This window comes from Punctularia strigosozonata (genome assembly GCF_000264995.1).
Source record: "Punctularia strigosozonata HHB-11173 SS5 unplaced genomic scaffold PUNSTscaffold_9, whole genome shotgun sequence".
Classification (NCBI taxonomy): domain Eukaryota; kingdom Fungi; phylum Basidiomycota; class Agaricomycetes; order Corticiales; family Punctulariaceae; genus Punctularia; species Punctularia strigosozonata.
In genome coordinates, this window is record NW_006767441.1 from 1564538 (window position 1) to 1583971 (window position 19434).

The 19434-nt window shown below is 54.4% G+C and overlaps 6 protein-coding genes across 6 annotated transcripts; 4 read left to right on the forward strand and 2 right to left on the reverse strand.

Annotated features, from left to right (window-relative positions):
* Positions 1–243: 243 nt before the first annotated feature.
* PUNSTDRAFT_89869 (cysteine proteinase) lies at positions 244–5000 on the reverse strand. The gene is made up of 19 exons (XM_007385730.1): positions 4762–5000; positions 4557–4698; positions 4329–4498; positions 4089–4275; positions 3926–4034; positions 3771–3873; positions 3605–3717; positions 3443–3551; positions 3175–3389; positions 2727–3120; positions 2589–2671; positions 2287–2536; positions 1980–2239; positions 1814–1923; positions 1596–1758; positions 1075–1530; positions 896–1012; positions 707–836; positions 244–648 (listed from the first exon to the last, which is right to left on the reverse strand). The coding sequence occupies exons 1-19, from the start codon at positions 4832–4834 to the stop codon at positions 530–532; spliced, it is 3303 nt and encodes a 1100-aa protein (XP_007385792.1). The 5' UTR covers positions 4835–5000; the 3' UTR covers positions 244–529.
* A 470-nt stretch (positions 5001–5470) lies between these two features.
* Positions 5471–5975, forward strand: PUNSTDRAFT_53828 (uncharacterized protein; the record flags this gene model as incomplete). Its single annotated transcript, XM_007385731.1, has 2 exons — positions 5471–5623; positions 5867–5975. A coding segment is annotated over one exon (153 nt), but the record flags the coding sequence as incomplete, so codon positions are not given.
* A 588-nt stretch (positions 5976–6563) lies between these two features.
* On the forward strand, positions 6564–8617 carry PUNSTDRAFT_105292 (heat shock cognate 70; the record flags this gene model as incomplete). The annotated part of the gene is made up of 3 exons (XM_007385732.1): positions 6564–6604; positions 6668–6962; positions 7019–8617. 3 exons carry the CDS (start codon positions 6564–6566, stop codon positions 8615–8617), a joined length of 1935 nt encoding a protein of 644 aa, XP_007385794.1.
* Positions 8618–9431: 814 nt separating this feature from the next.
* PUNSTDRAFT_144969 (uncharacterized protein) lies at positions 9432–10887 on the forward strand (the record flags this gene model as incomplete). Its single annotated transcript, XM_007385733.1, has 6 exons — positions 9432–9955; positions 10017–10240; positions 10302–10432; positions 10487–10666; positions 10719–10738; positions 10791–10887. Coding segments are annotated over 6 exons (1176 nt in total), but the record flags the coding sequence as incomplete, so codon positions are not given.
* A 17-nt stretch (positions 10888–10904) lies between these two features.
* PUNSTDRAFT_53829 (uncharacterized protein) lies at positions 10905–11797 on the reverse strand. The gene is made up of 4 exons (XM_007385734.1): positions 11388–11797; positions 11167–11327; positions 11038–11106; positions 10905–10985 (listed from the first exon to the last, which is right to left on the reverse strand). The coding sequence occupies exons 1-4, from the start codon at positions 11389–11391 to the stop codon at positions 10962–10964; spliced, it is 258 nt and encodes an 85-aa protein (XP_007385796.1). The 5' UTR covers positions 11392–11797; the 3' UTR covers positions 10905–10961.
* Positions 11798–13992: 2195 nt separating this feature from the next.
* On the forward strand, positions 13993–18962 carry PUNSTDRAFT_144970 (beta-1,3-glucanase). Its single transcript, XM_007385735.1, has 15 exons — positions 13993–14042; positions 14765–15043; positions 15102–16044; positions 16097–16129; positions 16184–16237; positions 16297–16389; positions 16444–16739; positions 16793–16989; positions 17041–17072; positions 17122–17181; positions 17241–17586; positions 17646–17874; positions 17927–18330; positions 18387–18542; positions 18601–18962. Exons 3-15 carry the CDS (start codon positions 15833–15835, stop codon positions 18799–18801), a joined length of 2313 nt encoding a protein of 770 aa, XP_007385797.1. The 5' UTR covers positions 13993–14042; positions 14765–15043; positions 15102–15832; the 3' UTR covers positions 18802–18962.
* Positions 18963–19434: the final 472 nt, after the last annotated feature.

Here is a 19434-nt window from a genome sequence, read left to right on the forward strand (position 1 = left end):
AAGCGTAGCTGCGTCAAGTGATGGTGAGGCGTCGGCTCCCTCTACACCCTCAAAAGCCAAGGTGAGTGCATCATCTTGGTGCATGTCGCGAGCCCACGCTGAGACTTGATTTCAGTCGGGCAAGAAGGGAAAGAAGAGAAAGTAAACGTAGATCGCGTACTTCGACATTCTTTACTATCCATAGGTGTAATATGGCAGCCTTATTTTGCATGCGCACGCTTAATATCGGAGTCCATTGAGCTTCCGGGGCCAACCACTCCATTTTACAGGTTTGAGAAAAACTTGGGACATGCGGGCGACAGTACAGTGATAACATAATCTGAGAAAATGAAGCGAGCCGACTGTAGAGTAAGGGGATACGTGTTTGCCAGAGCGCGTTCCCGGTTCGATCGTTCGTCTGTCAGTCCCACACAGCCCTCTTCCGACGATTCGAGCAAAACAGGTCGCAGGACGGGCGAAGAGCCAAGAGCACATTAGACGTATTCCTCGGTAGCGATGATATTCCAGCGTTGCGAAGCGACTTTGTGCCTCAGCCCCGGATGACGATCGCCTTCTCGCCCGAGCCCCCACGCGTCTTGCCCGACTTGTCGACGTGGTCCAAGCCGAGGCAGTCTTCGGGCGCGAACTTGTGGTCGTAGATGATGTCCTCTGGAGACGCAACGAGCATCAGATACAGAGCGAGGATTTCAGCGGCATCCGAGCTTACCGTCTTCGATGAACGAGGGCTGCTTGAACGTCGCCACTTGGATAAGGGCGAATCGGTATTTCGCGAATTCCTTGTCTGATACACCAATGCGCGCCTGCAAACGCTTCTTCGTCTCCGAGAATCTCTCGCCCTAGGAAGACGTCGGATTAGCCACGGTTCACGACTCTATTCATAGCTAAGATTGCTCACCGGCTTGACGACGAACTTGAAGGGGACACCATGGGTTCGCGAGACATCCTTAGAGAAGTGGAAGACACTAATGACCTTGTCATTCTCGTCCGCTTCCGCTTCCTCCCGAGGTATTTCCTGAATATACGAGCAGAACATTAGACATCCTTGTTTATGCGGATGTACGTAACGCGACGCACCTCAGCAAAGAGCTCGACAGGATCAGGGAAGTTCCCGATCATCTCTGATCCGGTGAACTCCTTCTGCTGTTTGCCGTCCCTCGACACCTCGAACACCCTTATCTTTCCCGTACCGTTCGGCGTGAGCGTGACGAGCTTCGCGATCTGGTCCGCGAGCTCGAACACGCTGCTCGTCTTCGGCAGCAGGAACGGATGCGTCGACTCTTCCTTGTTGTGAATCCCGGTCCAGGTCACCTTGAGCGAGCGCTTCGTCTCGAGCTCGACGATGCTCACGTCGAGCTTCTCGTACAAAATCGTCGTCGTCGACGGGCTCACGTAGTTCGGTTGCATGATCTCCGAGATGGACGGATTCAACGAGCGTTTGAGCACCGCTTTGGCCGAGCCGTTCGAGTGCGTGGTCGTGAAGCGGAGCTTGATCGGGTCGTGCCGGAGGTACTCGCCGGCTTTCGTCGACATCTAGGGAATAAATCCGACGTGTCAGTCGTGTCAGTGTCAACGGACTCGCGCGGAGGAATACGCACGACGTCGTAGTTCTGCTTCTTGCTGAGGATGAGGCTGAACTCAGGACAGTCCTTGCTCGGTTCTTCGAACTTCGGCCGGAACGCAATCATCACCCGGTTTTGCAGGAAGTCATAATATTGGATGGGGTTCGAGTAAAGACCCTGGATCTCGAGGTCGTGGAACCTGTAAGAAGGGAAAAGATGAGCGCGCAGTCAAGGGAAGGTGTGCGAATCCTTACTCTTTCTCCGGCATGTCAACCTGGAAGCAAATGATGTCACCATCCTGGATTTCGCTCTGCGCGAAAGTCATCTTGGGCTTCATGAGCTCGATCATGCCGGGTTTGATTTCCTATATTCCCATTCAGATTAGCGAGTGAACGATGAGCGTCTCGAGTCACTAAGTACCTCATAAAGCTTTAACGGCGTCTCTGGTGCCCATCGCATACGCTCGTTGATCAAGGGATATAGATCCGAAACCTTCGCGGTTCTGGAGACGTACAGCTTGCCCACGCCGTAGAGTGTCTGCTTTGACGTGTCGAAGTGCTTGAGGAAGATCATGATGTGGCCAGGTGGTATCTCGGGCTTTGCGGGATCTGGGATGATGTCGAGGTAGAGCCGTAGGTCATTCTGCCTTGCGGCCATGTTGTTCCGAATGAGCTCCACATCTACCTCGGCATTAGGCTGCGTTCACAAGGGACAGGGGAAGACGCACTCAGTGACGGCTCGTTGTCGGGGATTGAAGTATCAGGGCGGACAGTCTTGTTCTGCCGGTTTACCAGCACCCATAATCTGATTTGGTTCTCAGGGATAGTGAAATGTTGGGCGACGCGGCTCTTGAACGTGCTGTACGTCTCGGTCTTCAAGACACGGAAACTGGGGAGATCGGATGGTGGCCAGTTCTTCTCGTCGAACGTGGCGAGGTCGAAGCCTTCGTGGTGTGAGAAGGTCTCATCGGTGATGACCTGCGAACAAGTTGAACAGGCGGGCGTAGTCCAGTGTGAAAATTGACGTTACCTTGGCAGTGAGGAACAGGTGCTGTTCCTCGCGTTCCCTCTTCTTGGCCTCCATTTGCAAGCGTTCTTCGTCCAACCGTCGTTCTAGCGATACCTGTGAGTGATGGCTCTGGTGAATCGTCGGGAAAGAAAAACATACTGAGATGGGCTGGCGTGTCCTCCTCCGTGAAGGGGGCTAGCACTTCGGGAATAGCACTTTCCCGGATGTATACCAGCATGTATGCGTTCGTGAACCGCTTCATGGCCCTCACTTGGTTCCGCTGAACCGTCGGAATGCCGTTCATCGCTTCGCCGCCATAGTTTTCCTCTAGTACTTCCCGATCCGTCACCGGCGTCACCCGATCATCGTCGAATTTCAACCACCGAGTTTCCGGATCAGGCTTGATGAGGGCGAAGTAATGGCCACCATGAAGATCTCCAGAGTGAACGAGGACGCCGTGCAGCTTGTAGACCCATGATTGGGACTTATCCGCGGTCTCGTCGAGGAACTCGGCCAGGTCGATCTCGAACGGGAACTCGTGCCTGTCGTTAATCTGCCACGCTGATCAGCACATGCGCACAACATGCACAAGTGGGAAATGGCTTACCTTGACCATGGCATCGCGTTGAATGTCGTACTCGAAACGCTTGAGCTGCAGATGGAGGACGGGCGGGAAGGACTGGAATATGATACCCTTCTTGGCATCCTGAAGTCCATACCCTTCCGCTTGGTACTTGTTCTCTCCATCCAAGGTTTCGACAGCTACGTAGTCTTTGAAGGACTCGTACAGATTCTTCATGCCCTTCACGTTGAGTGATATGTCTGACATGTCCTATATTTAGTACACGTAGGCAAGCGCGGTCCTCGGTTCCTACCATTGAACTCCTCAACCCTGGAGGACTCGTAGTCGACATTGACACATTTGATGTAGCTTTTCATCTTCCCGACAAAAAGCTTGGGGATGGCACCTTCTGCTTTCGTGCCCTGCGGATTGTTTCATTTGAGCAGGCGTCGGAGCACATGTTCGATTGACGTACCTTCATTTTCGCCTCTAATTTATCCTGCAGCACTCTGTTGAACTCTTGTACGTCGTGTTGCAAGAAGGAATCGAGCGATTTCCATCCAAAGGACTTAGTCAACTCCGTGGTTCCTGAGAAGTCATAACGTTATGAGCTATATCAGCTGATTATCAGAGCGCCGTACCGACAGGTTGATCCGATGTTTGCAGGTGATAGAACACTCGTTGTAATGCTAAAGGTACGCTTTCCGTTGGGTGATCATCCTCTGTAGGTATTTGGTAGACGGCCTAGAGTATGGCGCTCAAGTCAAAGCATAGAGATAAGCGGGCCAGCACGTACTCGTCGGAAATATCGTGTGCAATACAGCGACTGCAATAGCGAGTTCATGTAGCAAGTGGCACCCTGGTTCTTCAAGCCAACATATCCGGTCTCCTTCTTCGAGTCGTAGCTGGATGGGGATCAATTGATTAGGGATAGGCAGGAACACAGTCGGAAAACATACTTGACGAAGTTGTGCCATAACACACCAGTCGGATCTTCCAGGACACGGACGAAGACGGACACCTCGGCGGAGTCATCTTCGATTGTCGGACGTGTGTGCCCTTCAGCGACGGTGAAGAGTTTCCGCAGCTCGCTGAAGCGGGTGAAGCCCCAATCACATTCCTCGGCGATGAAGCGGTGATGCGCATCTAACAGGGCGATATCAACACCTGACGTAACGCATGTGACAAGGTGCGCTCACGGCTGACTGTGTAGATCGTGGGGTCGTGAATGTTGGAGATAACCAGCGCGAACTGGGCGCAGGCATGCCAGCCTTCGGGCGCGCCTTTTGGGTTCGCGTAGTCAAGATATACGGACACGGTATCGTTCGGCGGTGCGTTCGAGTTGCCGAAGGGAAAGAGCAATATTCGCCTTACGAGTGATACGAATGAACATGTGTATGCGAAGGATGGTACGGACGAGTACTGACCACTTATGCCCGCCACACTCGAACTCGGGACTGGTGAGCTTCTTCTCCAACTTCTTCCAGTTCGTCAACCTCCAGTGGAATACTTTCATTTCCTTCACTTCGTGTCCGAGATCAGGCATGTGCTTCGCCGCGAACGCCTCCTCTGATAGAACATCCAATGTATCAGCCAACTAAAGCCCCGCTGAGACCGTAGACCAACACGCACCATCCCTCACGGAGACAATCTCGTCCACCTCCATGGGCGGTCCGCCGTTCGTCTTCTCATCTAGAACATCCATGGTACTTTCCTGGGCAAGGATTCCAAACAAATGGTAGAGGCTAGCACGCGGGCGAGCGTTGTATCATGCAACTAAGGGATTTGTAAGGTATATCAGGGCGATCTTGGGTACGGGAGAGCGTAGTGCAGGTAGACGCGGCTGAGAACGTAATGGAGGGCGTGACAAAGCTCACGGCCGTGAACCCCGGCGCGTGTTTCTCTTTTTCTTTTCGTCACCTCCATGGCCATCCTTGTTTCGATGGCCCTCCCGCGGTGGCGGTTGGTGGCCCTAGAGCAATTTCGCGTTCCGTCGAAACAGCTCCAGGACCTTCTACTCCTATCGCTGCTTATATGGCAGACCCACGGTCCCTTAAATTGTCTCGGCAGGGAGCTCAGCCTCCAACAGCCTTTCCGCTGTCCTGCTGCCGGTTAACGAGTCAACACTGTGGAATATGGATTTCAGCGCTACGGTTCTCTTCAAGCCCGTCTTGGGCTTGAGGATATGTCCGTCTCGTTGTCTTGCATGGTTGGACTAGTCGCGATTGTCTTCGCAACTGCGATGACTACGATAATCGTCTCTCCATCCTTTGCATACATGACTACATAGCATTTGTACCGTCAATACGTCTCGCACAATGGATGGATTTATTATGGACAGGCACAAAATGTGAAAACAGGAACTATTCTGCAGACGACTGGCCTGGATTGTTGCCGATGGTCCGGAGAGCAAGGATGGATCCGCGATTGCTTGTATCATGACATGGAAGAACGTTACGGCATCTGCGGCATGTGCATGAAGGACGATACATAACGACAGCAGCTTGCTGGGCCTAGGCCGTGAGCACTACCACCGGCACGTTCGCGCGCAAACGGGTCCGACCTTATGACAGCCCGAGCATCGGCTCTGATTGTAACAAACGCACGAGTAATACCTTTTCCAGGTTCTCATCGTCGACAGAACAGCTTATCACTCGTTCCGCCTGCTGAATCTGACCGGCGATGTGCGGAGTCAGCACGGATCGCTATCAGTCCCCCAAACGAGAGGTGTGCTTACCGCTCACGAGCGTATCGCACTAGTTCCATCCAAGTCGGCCTCATCGCGGAAATTTGAAACGTGGGCATGAGGTGAACTCGTGTAAGACGACGACGAAGGTGCTGTTGCCGCCAGCCGGTGATATCCTGAATCGACAAGAAACAAGACAGCATGAAGCAGCGAACGCCCAAGACCTCAAGTTTCACGGCGAGTAAGCGCATCTAGAGGGTTCGAGTGTCGATGAGCAGAAACGAGCATGATGACGTTCGGGATGACAACACGCTTGAATTCATCACGGTGCACCTAGTTCAAGTTAGAATCTTCGGGTATATCGGGAACAATGGACGATAGAGCAGAGAACAGTAACCATGCATTCCTGAGCCGTATCATCGGGAGAGCAAGATTGTTGTGGTCGATCCTTGGCCCTTCGTGGAAGCTGGCGTAGCTTCGAGATTCAGGACGAACGACTGGCGCGTAAGCGCTGGGACGCGCGACAAGTGGCTGTCCTGTGTCACGTGATTCTTGGGCGTCATAATTTGCCTTGGAATGTGCTCGAACTTCTGGGAACGTCGACGAACGGTTCAGAAATGCAAACCGATATAAGAACCTGGGCGGGGCTGCGATCCTCATCGCAATTCGTTTATCAACGACTCTTACGACCAAGCTCTCTATCCCTCCTATCCGCTCTACCTTTTCATACCCTTTTTAATCCACGAAAATGACGAAGGCCGTCGGTATCGATTTGGGTACCACTTACTCGTAAGTTTCCCTCCCTTCGCCGTCAACCATCGCGACTTGCGTACTAAATCGTATTTACTACAGTTGTGTCGGTGTCTGGCAAAATGATCGAGTCGAGATCATCGCCAACGACCAGGGTAACCGGACAACACCATCATATGTCGCGTTCTCCGACAATGAGCGACTCATCGGCGATGCGGCGAAGAACCAAGTCGCGATGAACCCCCATAACACCGTCTTCGACGCGAAGCGTCTTATCGGCCGCAAGTTCGACGATCCCGAGGTGCAGGCCGATATCAAGCACTACCCTTTCAAGGTCTTCTCGAAGGGTGGCAAGCCGTACATTCAGGTTGAGTACCGCGGCGAGACTAAGGAATTCGTAAGTTGCCCCTCTCCTCTAGCGTCTTCCACACGACGCTCACTCCTGTTTTGTAGTCACCTGAAGAGATCTCGTCCATGGTCCTCGTCAAGATGAAGGAGACCGCGGAGTCGTACCTCGGCGGCACCGTCACCAACGCCGTTGTCACCGTCCCCGCCTACTTCAACGACTCCCAACGTCAGGCGACGAAGGACGCGGGTACTATCTCCGGTCTCAACGTCCTCCGTATCATCAACGAGCCTACTGCTGCCGCCATCGCATACGGTCTTGACAAGAAGGTTCAGGGCGAGCGAAACGTCCTCATCTTCGATCTCGGAGGAGGAACCTTCGATGTTTCCCTTCTGACGATCGAGGAGGGCATTTTCGAGGTCAAGGCGACTGCCGGCGACACCCACTTGGGCGGCGAGGACTTCGACAATCGACTCGTTAACCACTTCGTCCAGGAGTTCAAGCGGAAGCACAAGAAGGACCTTTCCTCCAACCCTCGCGCCCTCCGCCGTCTCCGCACTGCTTGCGAGCGTGCCAAGCGCACCCTTTCCTCCGCCGCCCAGACCTCGATTGAGATCGACTCGCTCTTCGAGGGCATCGACTTCTACACCTCCATCACCCGTGCCCGCTTCGAGGAGTTGTGCCAAGACCTCTTCCGTTCCACGCTCGAGCCCGTCGAGAAGGTCCTTCGCGATTCGAAGATCGACAAGGCGAACGTCCACGAGATCGTCCTCGTCGGCGGCTCGACCCGTATCCCCCGTATCATCAAGCTCGTGTCCGACTTCTTCAATGGCAAGGAGCCGAACAAGAGCATCAACCCCGATGAGGCTGTCGCCTACGGTGCCGCCGTCCAGGCCGCCATCCTCACCGGCGACACCTCCGAGAAGACCCAGGACCTCCTCCTCCTCGATGTCGCCCCTCTATCCCTTGGTATCGAGACTGCCGGCGGTGTCATGACCGCCCTTATCAAGCGTAACACCACCGTGCCGACCAAGAAGTCGGAGATCTTCTCGACATACGCCGACAACCAGCCCGGCGTGCTTATCCAGGTCTACGAGGGTGAGCGTGCGCGGACGAAGGACAACAACCTGCTCGGCAAGTTCGAGCTCTCCGGCATCCCCCCCGCGCCTCGCGGTGTCCCTCAGATTGAGGTCACCTTCGACATCGACGCGAACGGCATCCTCAACGTCTCCGCGTCCGACAAGACCACCGGCAAGTCGAACCGCATCACCATCACCAACGACAAGGGCCGTCTGTCGAAGGAGGAGATCGAGCGCATGGTCTCGGAAGCCGAGAAGTACAAGGCCGAGGACGAGGCCGCTGCGGAGCGCATCCAGGCGAAGAACGGCCTCGAGTCGTACGCATACAACCTCCGCAACTCGATCAACGACTCGCAGCTTGCGGACAAGTTCGACGCCGCCGACAAGAAGAAGCTCGAGGACGCCGTCAACGAGGCGATCCAATGGCTCGACAACTCGCAGGAGGCGTCGAAGGAGGAGTACGCGGAGAAGCAAAAGGAGCTCGAGGGCATCGCCAACCCCATCATGCAGAAGCTCTACGGTGCGGCGGGTGGCGCCCCCGGCGGCTTCCCTGGCGGCGCACCAGGCGGCTTCCCTGGAGGCGCTCCTGCGGGCGAGGATGGCCCGAGCGTCGAGGAAGTCGACTAAGGGATCGGTTTGGGATTCGTGCTGTATTCTGATCGCCTCTGCTCTCATGATCGCTACGCATTGACAAAACGCACCGCAATGTAGTATATTTATATTATTCACGCTTAGAATACATTTCTCTTTGCATCTCTATCGCTTCGACGTTGAGTGAGATTTAAGGACGTCGATGATAACACGTCTGAGATTGGTAAGCCATGAGCTTTGGGTGCGCTGAGCGCGCGCCTCCTGCACTCGACCACCACGACCCTTGCACAAGACTGAGAACCGGCCCATGTAGCACCGTCAACAAACAGCTACAATAACGGCTCGTTCCTCCGCGCTAAACCGGATACCATGGCACGACGGATCACGGGCACAGATACGGATTGGACGTTGTGCGCTGCCACCTGCGGTTGCAGATTCGGCCTCAAGCTTCCCTTGTTTGCCCTGATCAAGATGGGCTTTCGAGACGCCTGACGTGATGTGGCATCATTGCACCGCTCGTCTGTTCGACCAAGCAGGGTCGAGCCCTCGCCCCCCGTCGTGTTCAAGTTCGGACAAGAGCCGACGGGAGACGGGCGCGACATATGTAGCTTCACGCGACGCGAACGGAGCAACGCGTAGGTGCGACTCTCGGCGACTCTTGGCGGAATACGTAACTTAGGGAATACTAGCTTCTTCTGGGATTCATGGCAGTATCGCGTCTATCGGCTTCCACAGCTTTGGAGAGCATGGTATAACAGGGTTCAACGTTCAAGCCTGTGGCGATGTTCGACGACAAGCTCCTTTCCCTCTTCGTACCGCTCCCTCGTTTTGCTTCTTGAACGCCCTCAACATGTCATTGGAGTCGAGCGCTTGGTCGACCCAAGTCGCCGGATTGAATAGGAGTCCGTCCTGGTTGGATAACAGTCGGTTTTCTATCGTCTCCGGGACCGACAGCACGAGGAGCGACCGGGCCGGACCCGGACGCGTGTTGGGAAACGCCATGAGCAGGGGAGGGGGCGCTATCACGAAGCTTCTGGCAGCAGCTGGAGAACGTCTGGGGAGAGGGCCAAGTGCTGCAGTAGCCCGCTTCCTGACCCGCTTCCTACGCCGATCTCTGGACACAGCGCAGTTCGAATGTTGTTTCGACACGCAACACGTCGTCTACGAGGACCTCCGTGGTTCACGACGACCACCTCAGTGTTCGCGAATCTTGGACTATTTTCGTCGATTATCTTGTGTACAGTGCCTGTCCCACTTACAGGATGCTCTCCTTGGCCTACCAGAGGACGGTGGCATTCTTCTCGAGTCCGAAGTTGACTCCAATAGTAGACGATTGTTCCAGGGACTGTGCGAGAGGCTGATTGATGCTATCCGGTGAGGCGCGTTATCGAAATCTGTACGGCTGTCAATCTGACTATACCAATCGTATCTCCAGTCACGATGGCGCTGTTGAGAATGTGCTCGCAGCTGTGTACTACCTCGCTGCATTCGCCGAGTTGTTGGGGCCGCAGTGTCGACTTCAGCTGCGCTCGATACACAAGCTCGAAGCTTGCTTGGAATACAGGATCAATTCCACGAGTCTCGTCGCCGCAGATCGCTCGCCGTTAATGCAAGCCCTGATCGAGCTGCAATATCGAATGCAAGGGGCCACGGCAATCGGTGCGCACCCAGAATGTATTCGAGCCCGTCATTCACGTACTTATCGTGTCGGCCGTCATAGCTCTGTCACACGGTAGCGTAAATATCCTTGACTCGCTGGCACTGGACAGCCGCTACGCTGTTTTCACCCACCGACCAGCCCTCTATATCCGCGCGATGGAACTGGAAATTGCTATTGATTCGCTGTATGACGTATGTCGATGTCATCATCTGTTCATGAAGTATTCAGATTAACGGATTATACAGGCGTTGCAACTTGTCATGGAGAAGGACGAAACAGCTAGCGACGACGTTCTGGAGACATTGACTCAGCTGTGGTTCCAGTCCCGTCGCATTCCGTCGTGCCTGCCAGTGCTTGACTTGGAGCACTCTGCTGAAAAGATTGGAAACGAGCCATCGGCCGTATTTAGTCACGACTTTGCTGCGGTTTGGAAAGGAATGCCGGTTGAATTGCGTTGTTACTCAACCGGGCATAAAGACGGACGTCCCTTACAGAAGGTAATAATCCTTATAATTACGCTGTTGTCTTTTTTACTGACGTTGAGTCCAGGCTTTCTATCGCACAATTCTCAAGTGGCGACAACTCGATCATCCTCACGTTGTCCCGCTTCTTGGACTCGATGCCCCTCACGTTGATGCTGCCTCGTGTACAATGCTGGGAATCGTTACCCCGTCGAGTCCAAATGGCAATCTGCTTGATTGGATCATGAGTGAACATTTGTCAAATGGAGGCATATGCCAAATGGTATGGTTTCTGCCTCGTACATGTACACTGGAGGCTCATGCTCAGTATCAAGCTGCGTGAGGTAGTTGATGCCCTTATGTATCTGCATTCGCAAGGTATCATACACAAGAACCTGTGCTGTGTGAGCCAACGTACTTCCGTTCCATACCCTAACGACTAGCTGATCGGAAATGTCAGTCAGCAATCTCGATTGATCTGCAAGGACGTGCGCAGGTGGGTCTGGCTTTGACCAGCCAACACCCGTGGGCGAGGAATAGTTTGGGGATATACCATTGGGCACCTCTCTCGTACGAAGAACATCCGGCCATCGATGCTTGGCTTTTCGCTTGCACCTGTTTCGAGGTGCGTCAACCGACATTAATGCAAAAGAGAACTCAAGGCGCTAACGCTGATGATGAGCAGGCATTCACGCAGCAACAGGTGCTAGCAGGCGACGTCCGTCGTATGATTCACTATTTCGCCATCATACTTGGTTCTACGCCGCCGAGACCCCTGGCTGTCTCTCCGAACGGCAACTTGATACCGGATAGGCTGTGGACATTGATGGTCCAGTGTTGGCAGCAACCGCCCATCATACCCCCCAGTTTTGCAAGAATTCTGCAGGAGCTTGTGCGATGCATCAATGAGGATGGCGACCCTCCGAGTTTCGAATGAACCCCCCTCCAGGAGGCCCTGCACAGCCTTGTCGAGAATAGCCAGCAGCGATGAACATCTGATGGTCGTAGTCGGGCGGCATCGCCAGCATGTCGTCGAACAACAGAACGTTCTCACAGTAACGGTCCTCGAGCTCTTCGACAGTTGACCTTGATACCCCTCGTGCATAATCTGATATTTTTAGTCAACGTCTTTGCTCTCAACCCCGTTATTGTGGTCGTGGATGTGGATAACAGACGCCTCAGCAGAATGAAGCAAGTTTGACATCTCGCAAGCAGGGGTTGTTTATGACAACCTAAGCCTTGGACTCACCCGCAACTAGGAGCATTTTGCTCTTAAACTCTAGTAAGGTGAACCATATCGCATGGCACTGGCTGCTACGTCGCCGCACAGTACAATCACGACGTTATCCTATCCGCTCGCAGTGCTCGCAAGCGCAACATATGACTACCACACCCTGGGATCTCGGCTCAACTTTAGATTCCCTGATCCCCATATGAGCTGCCAAAGCGATGCATGGCGGCATCGCACATTCCGCCAGCTCGGATTCCTAAGTATGGCGGCACGCACTCAACTTCAATAGGGGACTCGCCGCGCCAAATCCAGACAAATGTTAACGAAGCGGCTTCGACTACTGGTTTTGTTATCTATATGAGCTCTAGGGTTCGATGTCAGTCAGTACAGACCACGCGCTGCAAACGTATCGATGCACAGGTGCGAGTTGTGCCTAGTTCCGCGGGTTCAGGCAACTTATTATTGGTTTTCATTGCCTTCAGAACACGAGGCTGGTGCTATTCTGGATCACGAACTTCGCATCCCTCCTCATATAATTTGCTCTGCTCCTTCACGTCCTTCAAAAAATGGCATTCGAGGCCAACGCCTGGTCGACTCAGAATAACCAGTGTGCTGGCTTGCCCAGCCAGAGGATGTCATTCTGGTCGGATAACCGTCGGTTTTCCATCGCTTCCGGCACCGACAGCACGAGGAACCGACCGGTCCGGTCCAGGGCGCGTACTCGGGAAGGCTATGAGCAAGGGAGGAGTGGCAGTCACAAAGCTGCTGGCCGCAGCTGGGGAACGTCCTGGGCGAGGGCCGAACGCCGCAGTGGCCCGGTTTTTGACCGTCTTCCTGCACCGATGTCTGGATAACGAACGGATTCAATGCTGCTACAAGTTGCAAGAGCCCGTCTTGGAGCACATCCGGAGTTCGCGACGACCGCTGCAGTGCTCACGACGTGAGGTTGAAATATCGGATGCCCTCGATGGACCTCATTGCTACAGATTGCTCAACGTTGATGCAAGCTGTCACTGAACTGCAATATCAAATGCAAGGAGGCATCCCAATATGTGCGTGTTTAAATTTCCTGCTCACAAATCATGTAATGATATCCTTATCATCTTGGTCTGCGTAGTAATACGCGAGATAGTGCAGATCTCCTTGCATCCCTACCATTAGACGGCCGATACGCTCTTCTTCCCCGCCGACCAGCTCTGCTCTTGAGTCGTTGTATGGCGTATGTGGGATCTCTATCCATGTGTGAAAGAATGGACGCTGATACTTTCGACATTAGGCGCTCCAAATTGTCATGGAAAAGGACGAAACAGTCAGCGACCAAATTGTAAAAGTTTTGGCTGAGCTTTAGTCGAAATCCCTCCACATCCCGTCGTCGCTCCTTCTACTCGATTTGGGGCATACAACGGGAGAAGGCGAACGTGATACCTCGGGCGGCTTCCATCATCACTATGTTGCAGTCCTGAAAGGAATGCCTGTGGCAATTCGCTGGTATCAAACGAGACGCGAAGACGGGCGTTTCATGCAAGAGGCAATTACGTTCTTGATCTCGTTTTAATCTCACTGATGCAACCTCAGCTTCAGCCTTTCCATCGCGACATCCTTACGTGGTGGCGCTTGGATCACCGTCACATTCTTCCTTTTCTTGGATTCGTTCCCCCTTGCGCCGACGACGTGGCATCTGCTGTGTCGGGTATTGTCATCCCATCGACGCCGAACGGTGATATGCTTGCCTGGATATCTACCGCACGCTTGCCGAACAGAGGCATATGTCAGCTAGTATGAATCTCCTTGGCGCACACAAATCGAATGCTAATGGGACAATTTCAAGTTGTACGAAGCGGCGGTTGCTCTTCAGTATCTGCATTTGAAAGGCATAATACACAAGAACTTGTGCTGCGTAAGCTACTTTTCCCGTCACACAGCGTCGGGACAGCAGGCTGATCCGAAGTCCTAATCGCAAATTTTGATCGATATTCAAGGTCGCGCGTTAGTGAGTCTGCCGTTGACCACAACATATACCCGGGAACGGGAGAAGCCAGTTGGGTTCCTCTCGTCTACGATGAAGATCCCGCAATGGACGCATGGCTTTTTGCTTGCACCTGCACCGAGGTATGTTACCTTACACCCGTTTGGTGGCGGTCCAATCGACGACTGGCCCTGACGTCGTCAGCCTTTCACCCAGCAACACGGATCGCCTGGCGATGTCCACCGTATGATACATTATTTTGCCGTCATCCTCCATTCGGCCCCGCCGCGACCGTTGGGTGTCAGTCCGAATGGCAACTTGATGACAAACAGGATGTGGGCATCGATGGTTCAATGTTGGCGGCAGCCACCGCTCAGACCTCCAAGTTTTGAGCATATTCTATCGCAGCTCAAGAGATGCATCATCGAGGATAACGAATAACGTCTGTGGCTACCCCCTGCCGGTCGACGCCGCCGAGCTTGATCACGTTGTGATACATATTTGCACCCGGCACAGTTCTTTGAGCCATTCCTGGGTATAAGTAATGCGGCAGATCTAGCAAGTGCGTGAGTTCCTCTTGTATCAAGTCTGTATCTGCCAGGTTGCAAGGGGCGCGTAGACAACGCAAGGCAGAGTACGGGTTCGGTCTTGCCATCCTTGCGAACATCGAGTTCTATGCTCCACGGCGTTCGACGTAAGCACGTAGTTGGCGTCAACATATATAGATCTTGAGAATATCATCGCTGGACTGGTCGTCATCAGACCCGTGACACCAGGACGCTTTTCATACCGCGCCGACGTCACCGGATTCATTCCTCCTGCCGCGACGACACCGAATTCAGCGCTCATGGTCACAACGATCCAGGCTCAATGGGAACATCTTGTTCATCGTCTCCCACCACCATCACCGAATCTTTGACTCGTATCGATGTGCGCGCTCGGCGGCGAAGTCCAACTCGAACGTGAAGCGAGACCTTGGCACTGAGCGGGATCCGGAGCCGGGGCGCATGAGCTACGGCTGGCAACTCGAACGCTTACCGGAGATCAAGGATGGAATCGATACATCCCGCCCAGTTGTGGAACCTCGTAGAGCCCGCAACGCGGAGCCCCAGCTGATCGACGGACCTTACTCCACGTGGGACCTGTAAGCTAGAGGATCAGCTTCTCGAGCCCGATAACCTCTGATAGTCTAACGTTCACAGCGAAGTGCTTCCGCGCATGGCGCAATCACAACTCTTTCCACGCGCACGACTCGACGGATGCACTCCAGGTCACGATCCTGTTGACGGATCCCGGACCCGGCTTCATCACCACCCGTTCGGCGTCGAGATACTCGTCATCAAGCTATCCTTCCCCGGAAAGCAAGCGCACTCACGATCGATGATCCAATTTGGAAGTATTGGTTGATACTTGATGCCGCTCCGTGCGCCATAGGCGCTATCTTGGGCCGTCGCGATTTCGCCGAACCGCGAGGAAGGCATCTCGCAAGTTGACCGTGATTCCGGCCTGAGGCCCGGCTTTCGTGGTGGCAACCAATGGAAATGGAACCATCTTCGCAGCCCAGTGGTCATCCTGACTGAATCGGACCCATGTGATGCTTTGCACGCATGCCTCCGTCGGGGACAACAAGCGCGAAACATACTCCGGTGGAAGAAGCTGCGGACCATTTCTCGACCTGAGTGGTCGAGAGTCTCCCGAAGCAGCCGTCTCTTAGATGGAGGGCATCACATGCACCTATTCGTTCCTGCAACGGCGTTCATCACGCGGCAGACAGGCAGCAGGTCCGCAAGAACGCGATTACTTTGGTACTGTACGATGGGCGTCGTCCATCGGCAGTTGCGTATAAAAACGAGCGCGGCGTCGCTGGGCTCGGCACTGGGCAGACCTCGGTGCACCATCCACTCTCGCCTACCCCTCTCTGACGACCCGGGCCATGTTCTGGTTCTCAATATTACCAGCTCTCGTCGGGCTGCTGACCTTGGCCCGCACGGCCACGTCGGCATGCTCCGGGTCTCTCGGTGCAGGAACTGCTGCCGCTGGAGACGCCTTCTGGCTCCAGTCCATCTCCCACCAAGGCGTCGCACCCAACAGCGGTCAATCCAGCTACACCGTCTTCAGGAATGTCAAGGACTTCGGCGCCAAGGGGTAAGGCAATCTGCTCGTTTCGCAATATATGAGCGCTTACGTGTCTTATCAGTGACGGTGTGACCGATGATACCGCAGCTATCAAGTGAGTGATATACGAGCCTCTTCGACACTGTATCTCGTATGAACGTTGCATCAGCAATGCTATCTCCTCGGGAGGACGATGTGGAGGAGGCAGCTGTCCATCTACCACGTACGTCATGCTCGCTGATAGTGCGGAACTACCACGCTAATCGGCGGTGGGCTGTGTAGGACTACGCCGGCGCTCGTCTTCTTCCCGTCCGGAACATACAAAGTCTCGAGCCCGATCGTTGCCTACTACTTCACGCAGCTCATCGGTGATGCGTAAGCGACTCCCCTACGACACGGGAACGAGGATCGTACTGAACGCACGTACAGCAAGAATCCCCCGACTCTCCTTGCCGCGAACAACTTTGCTGGTATCGCGGTCATCGATGCGGACCCATACCTCGCTGGCGGCGCCAACTGGTACACCAACCAGAACAACTTTTTCCGCTCCGTGAGGAACTTCGTCATCGACCTCCGACAGATGCCGACCACTTCCGGCACCGGTATCCATTGGCAAGTCTCGCAAGCCACGTCACTCGTCAACATCGTCGTCGAAATGTCCACAGCTGCCGGCAACTCGCAGCAGGGCATCTTCATGGAGAACGGCAGTGGAGGGTTCATGGGCGGTAAGTCTTCCGGGACCTCTTCTTTCAGTGCTCTAAATTCAGCATGACCCCAGATATTGTCTTCAACGGCGGAAAATTCGGTGTTTGGCTCGGAAACCAGCAATTCACTGTCCGCAACATCACCGTTAACAATGCCGCGACGTGCATCTTCATGCAATGGAACTGGGGCTGGACATTCCAGGGGGTTACACTCAACAACTGTGGCGTCGGCATAGACCTTACGACCGGTGGATTGACCCAGGATACCCAGGTATGATGATGACGTTTGGATGCTGCTCACACGCTGACCCAAACCTACCAGACCGTCGGCGCGGAAGCAATCATCGATGCAGTGTAGGTTTGAGTCTTTACATGACGTCGACTATCTCTAACGGCCAAAAAGTGTCACCAATACGCCGATATTCTTGCGCTCCTCGACCAACTCCCAGGGCTCCCTTCACGGGTACGTTCTTCGGCGCGTCATCCGCATCCATGCTATTTTGACTGACGACCCAACAATAGCTCGCTCGTTCTCAACAACGTCAAGCTCAACAATGTTCCGACTGCGGTCAGCGTTACCGACGGCACGGTGGTGCTGGCCGGCACTTCGGGAAGCACGACCATCCAGTCCTGGGGCCAAGGTAACGTGTTCAAGGGGACTTCGCAGACGGGCACGTTCCAGCAGGCGAACCTACCCGTGCCGAGCAAGCCCGCGAGTTTGCTCGACAGTGCCGGACGAATCTTTGGCCGGTCGCATCCGCAATACCAGACCTACGCCGCGAGCCAGTTCGTGAGCGTGCGCAGCCAGGGCGCAAAGGGTGATGGCACGACCGACGATACTGCCGCGCTTCAAGCTGTCTTCAACAATGTGAGTTACTCTCCATCCCTCATAATAGAATCGTACCAATCGACCTCTGGCTTGCATAGTTCGCGTGCAGCAAGATCATCTTCATCGATCATGGAACATACAAGATCACCAACACGCTCACCATCCCTGCCGGCGCTCGTGTTGTCGGCGAGGTCTGGCCCGTGATCTTGGGTTCCGGTTCGGCCTTCAACGACCAGAACAACCCGAAGCAGGTCGTCAAGGTCGGCAACGCTGGTGACACGGGTACGATTGAAATCACCGACGTGCTCTTCGCAACCCAAGGCCCGAGTAAGTCGTGCGCATCGCGGTCTTCCCGACATCACTCAACGTATCTCAACAGCTGCTGGCGCCATCGTCGTCGAATGGAACATTCACGAGGACGCCCAGGGCACCGCCGGTATGTGGGACTCCCACGTTCGCCTCGGCGGCGCGGCCGGCACGAACCTGCAGTCGGCTCAGTGCCCATCCGGCTCGGACAACAATGCGTGCATGGCTGCGTTCCTCGCGTTCCACATCACGAGCGCCGCGACGGCCTACCTTGAGGGCACATGGGTTTGGCTGGCGGACCACGACCTCGACAGCTCGGGCCAAGGCCAGCTCACGCAGTTCAGCGGTCGTGGTATACTATCCGAAAGTCAGGGTCCCGTATGGTTGATTGGCACCGGGAGCGAGCACCACGCGCTATACCAGTACTCGTTGGTGAACGCCGCCAACCATTACATGGGCCTCATCCAGACCGAGACGGTGAGTAGGCTTCGTGTGATCGTGCGGCCGAGAAGCTGATCCGAGACCTTGAATAGCCGTACTACCAGCCCGCGCCCGCGCCACCAACTCCCTTCTCGACGAACAGCGCCTTCCACGACCCGACAATACCTGATCAGGCCGCGTGGGGTCTGACCGTGCAAAACTCGCAGAACATCCTCGTGTTCGGCGCCGGACTGTACAGCTTCTTCCAGGTGCGCTCACCCTCATTGATCGTCGAAGCACCATTCACTGACTCTTGTATGCGCGCAGAACTTTGGCCAGGCATGCCTGAACACGTTCAACTGCCAATCGCAGATCCTCAACGTGGACTCGGCGTCGACCATCTCCATTTTCAGCTTGAGCACGGTCGCGACGACGTGGCAGTTGTCTGTGAACGGTGCCGGCGTCGTGCCGCAGAGCGCGAACAGGAATGGCTTCCAGAGCACGATGACCGCGTGGACCAGATCTTGAATAACGAGCCGATCCGGACGAACCTTCACGACGAAGACACGACGAATCCCGACTGGTCGTGAGATGTATAGTGTCATCACCCGAGCAAGGCCACGGCTGAGTGGAAATGTACGGTTACATGGTGTATTTGTAGACTATGGGATGCATATCGGGAAAGTCACAAACTACTCAGAGTGAGTTTCTGGCAGTGAAACTTTGCAAACCAGCTGGATTTGCTTGCGCGACTTGGGGGTCGGTCCACAAGGTTTACGCCACCGTCACACAGCGGGAAATCCCTGGAATCTGGGGAAAACATATAACAAAACTGTTATATAACAACTATGGTTGTTACTGACATATTGTTAGCTAAGCTAGTCTGAAGTTATGATAGATTTATCTCAAGGAAGCAGATATATGTCAAAAATATGACTATTTTCCCGGTCTCTTTGCACTAAGTTTGACATCGTTTGGGTCAACATAGCTGATATATTTTGCCCAGATTCAGCCTGTTTCCCGCAGTGTCAGGGGTCCTCGCATGTGCTAGTACTCACAGCAGCCACATAAAATCACTTCCATTCTTGATCTGAATGCTGATGCACGTCGCCATTCAGTCTCGGTCAAGTCCACTGTAACGGAGTACTCCGTAGCTTAACC

Bases quoted from the DNA above. Each gene is read 5' to 3' on its own strand.
- PUNSTDRAFT_144970 (XM_007385735.1), top strand. From the start codon at position 15,833: ATGTTCTGGTTCTCAATATTACCAGCTCTCGTCGGGCTGCTGACCTTG. The intron at 17,073-17,121 runs GTAGGTTTGAGT...ACGGCCAAAAAG, and splicing joins GAAGCAATCATCGATGCAGT to TGTCACCAATACGCCGATAT. The intron at 17,587-17,645 runs GTGAGTTACTCT...TGGCTTGCATAG, and splicing joins TTCAAGCTGTCTTCAACAAT to TTCGCGTGCAGCAAGATCAT.
- PUNSTDRAFT_53829 (XM_007385734.1), bottom strand. The intron at 11,107-11,166 runs CTGACTGACATT...ACGTTGGCTCAC, and splicing joins TTGCAGATCAATCGAGATTG to ACAGCACAGGTTCTTGTGTA. The intron at 10,986-11,037 runs CTTGATACTGAG...CAGAAACCATAC, and splicing joins GCATCAACTACCTCACGCAG to CATTTGGCATATGCCTCCAT.
- PUNSTDRAFT_89869 (XM_007385730.1), bottom strand. From the start codon at position 4,834: ATGGATGTTCTAGATGAGAAGACGAACGGCGGACCGCCCATGGAGGTG. The intron at 2,672-2,726 runs GTATGTTTTTCT...AGGTATCGCTAG, and splicing joins GGACACGCCAGCCCATCTCA to AACGACGGTTGGACGAAGAA. The intron at 1,924-1,979 runs GTACTTAGTGAC...ATGGGAATATAG, and splicing joins CGCCGTTAAAGCTTTATGAG to GAAATCAAACCCGGCATGAT.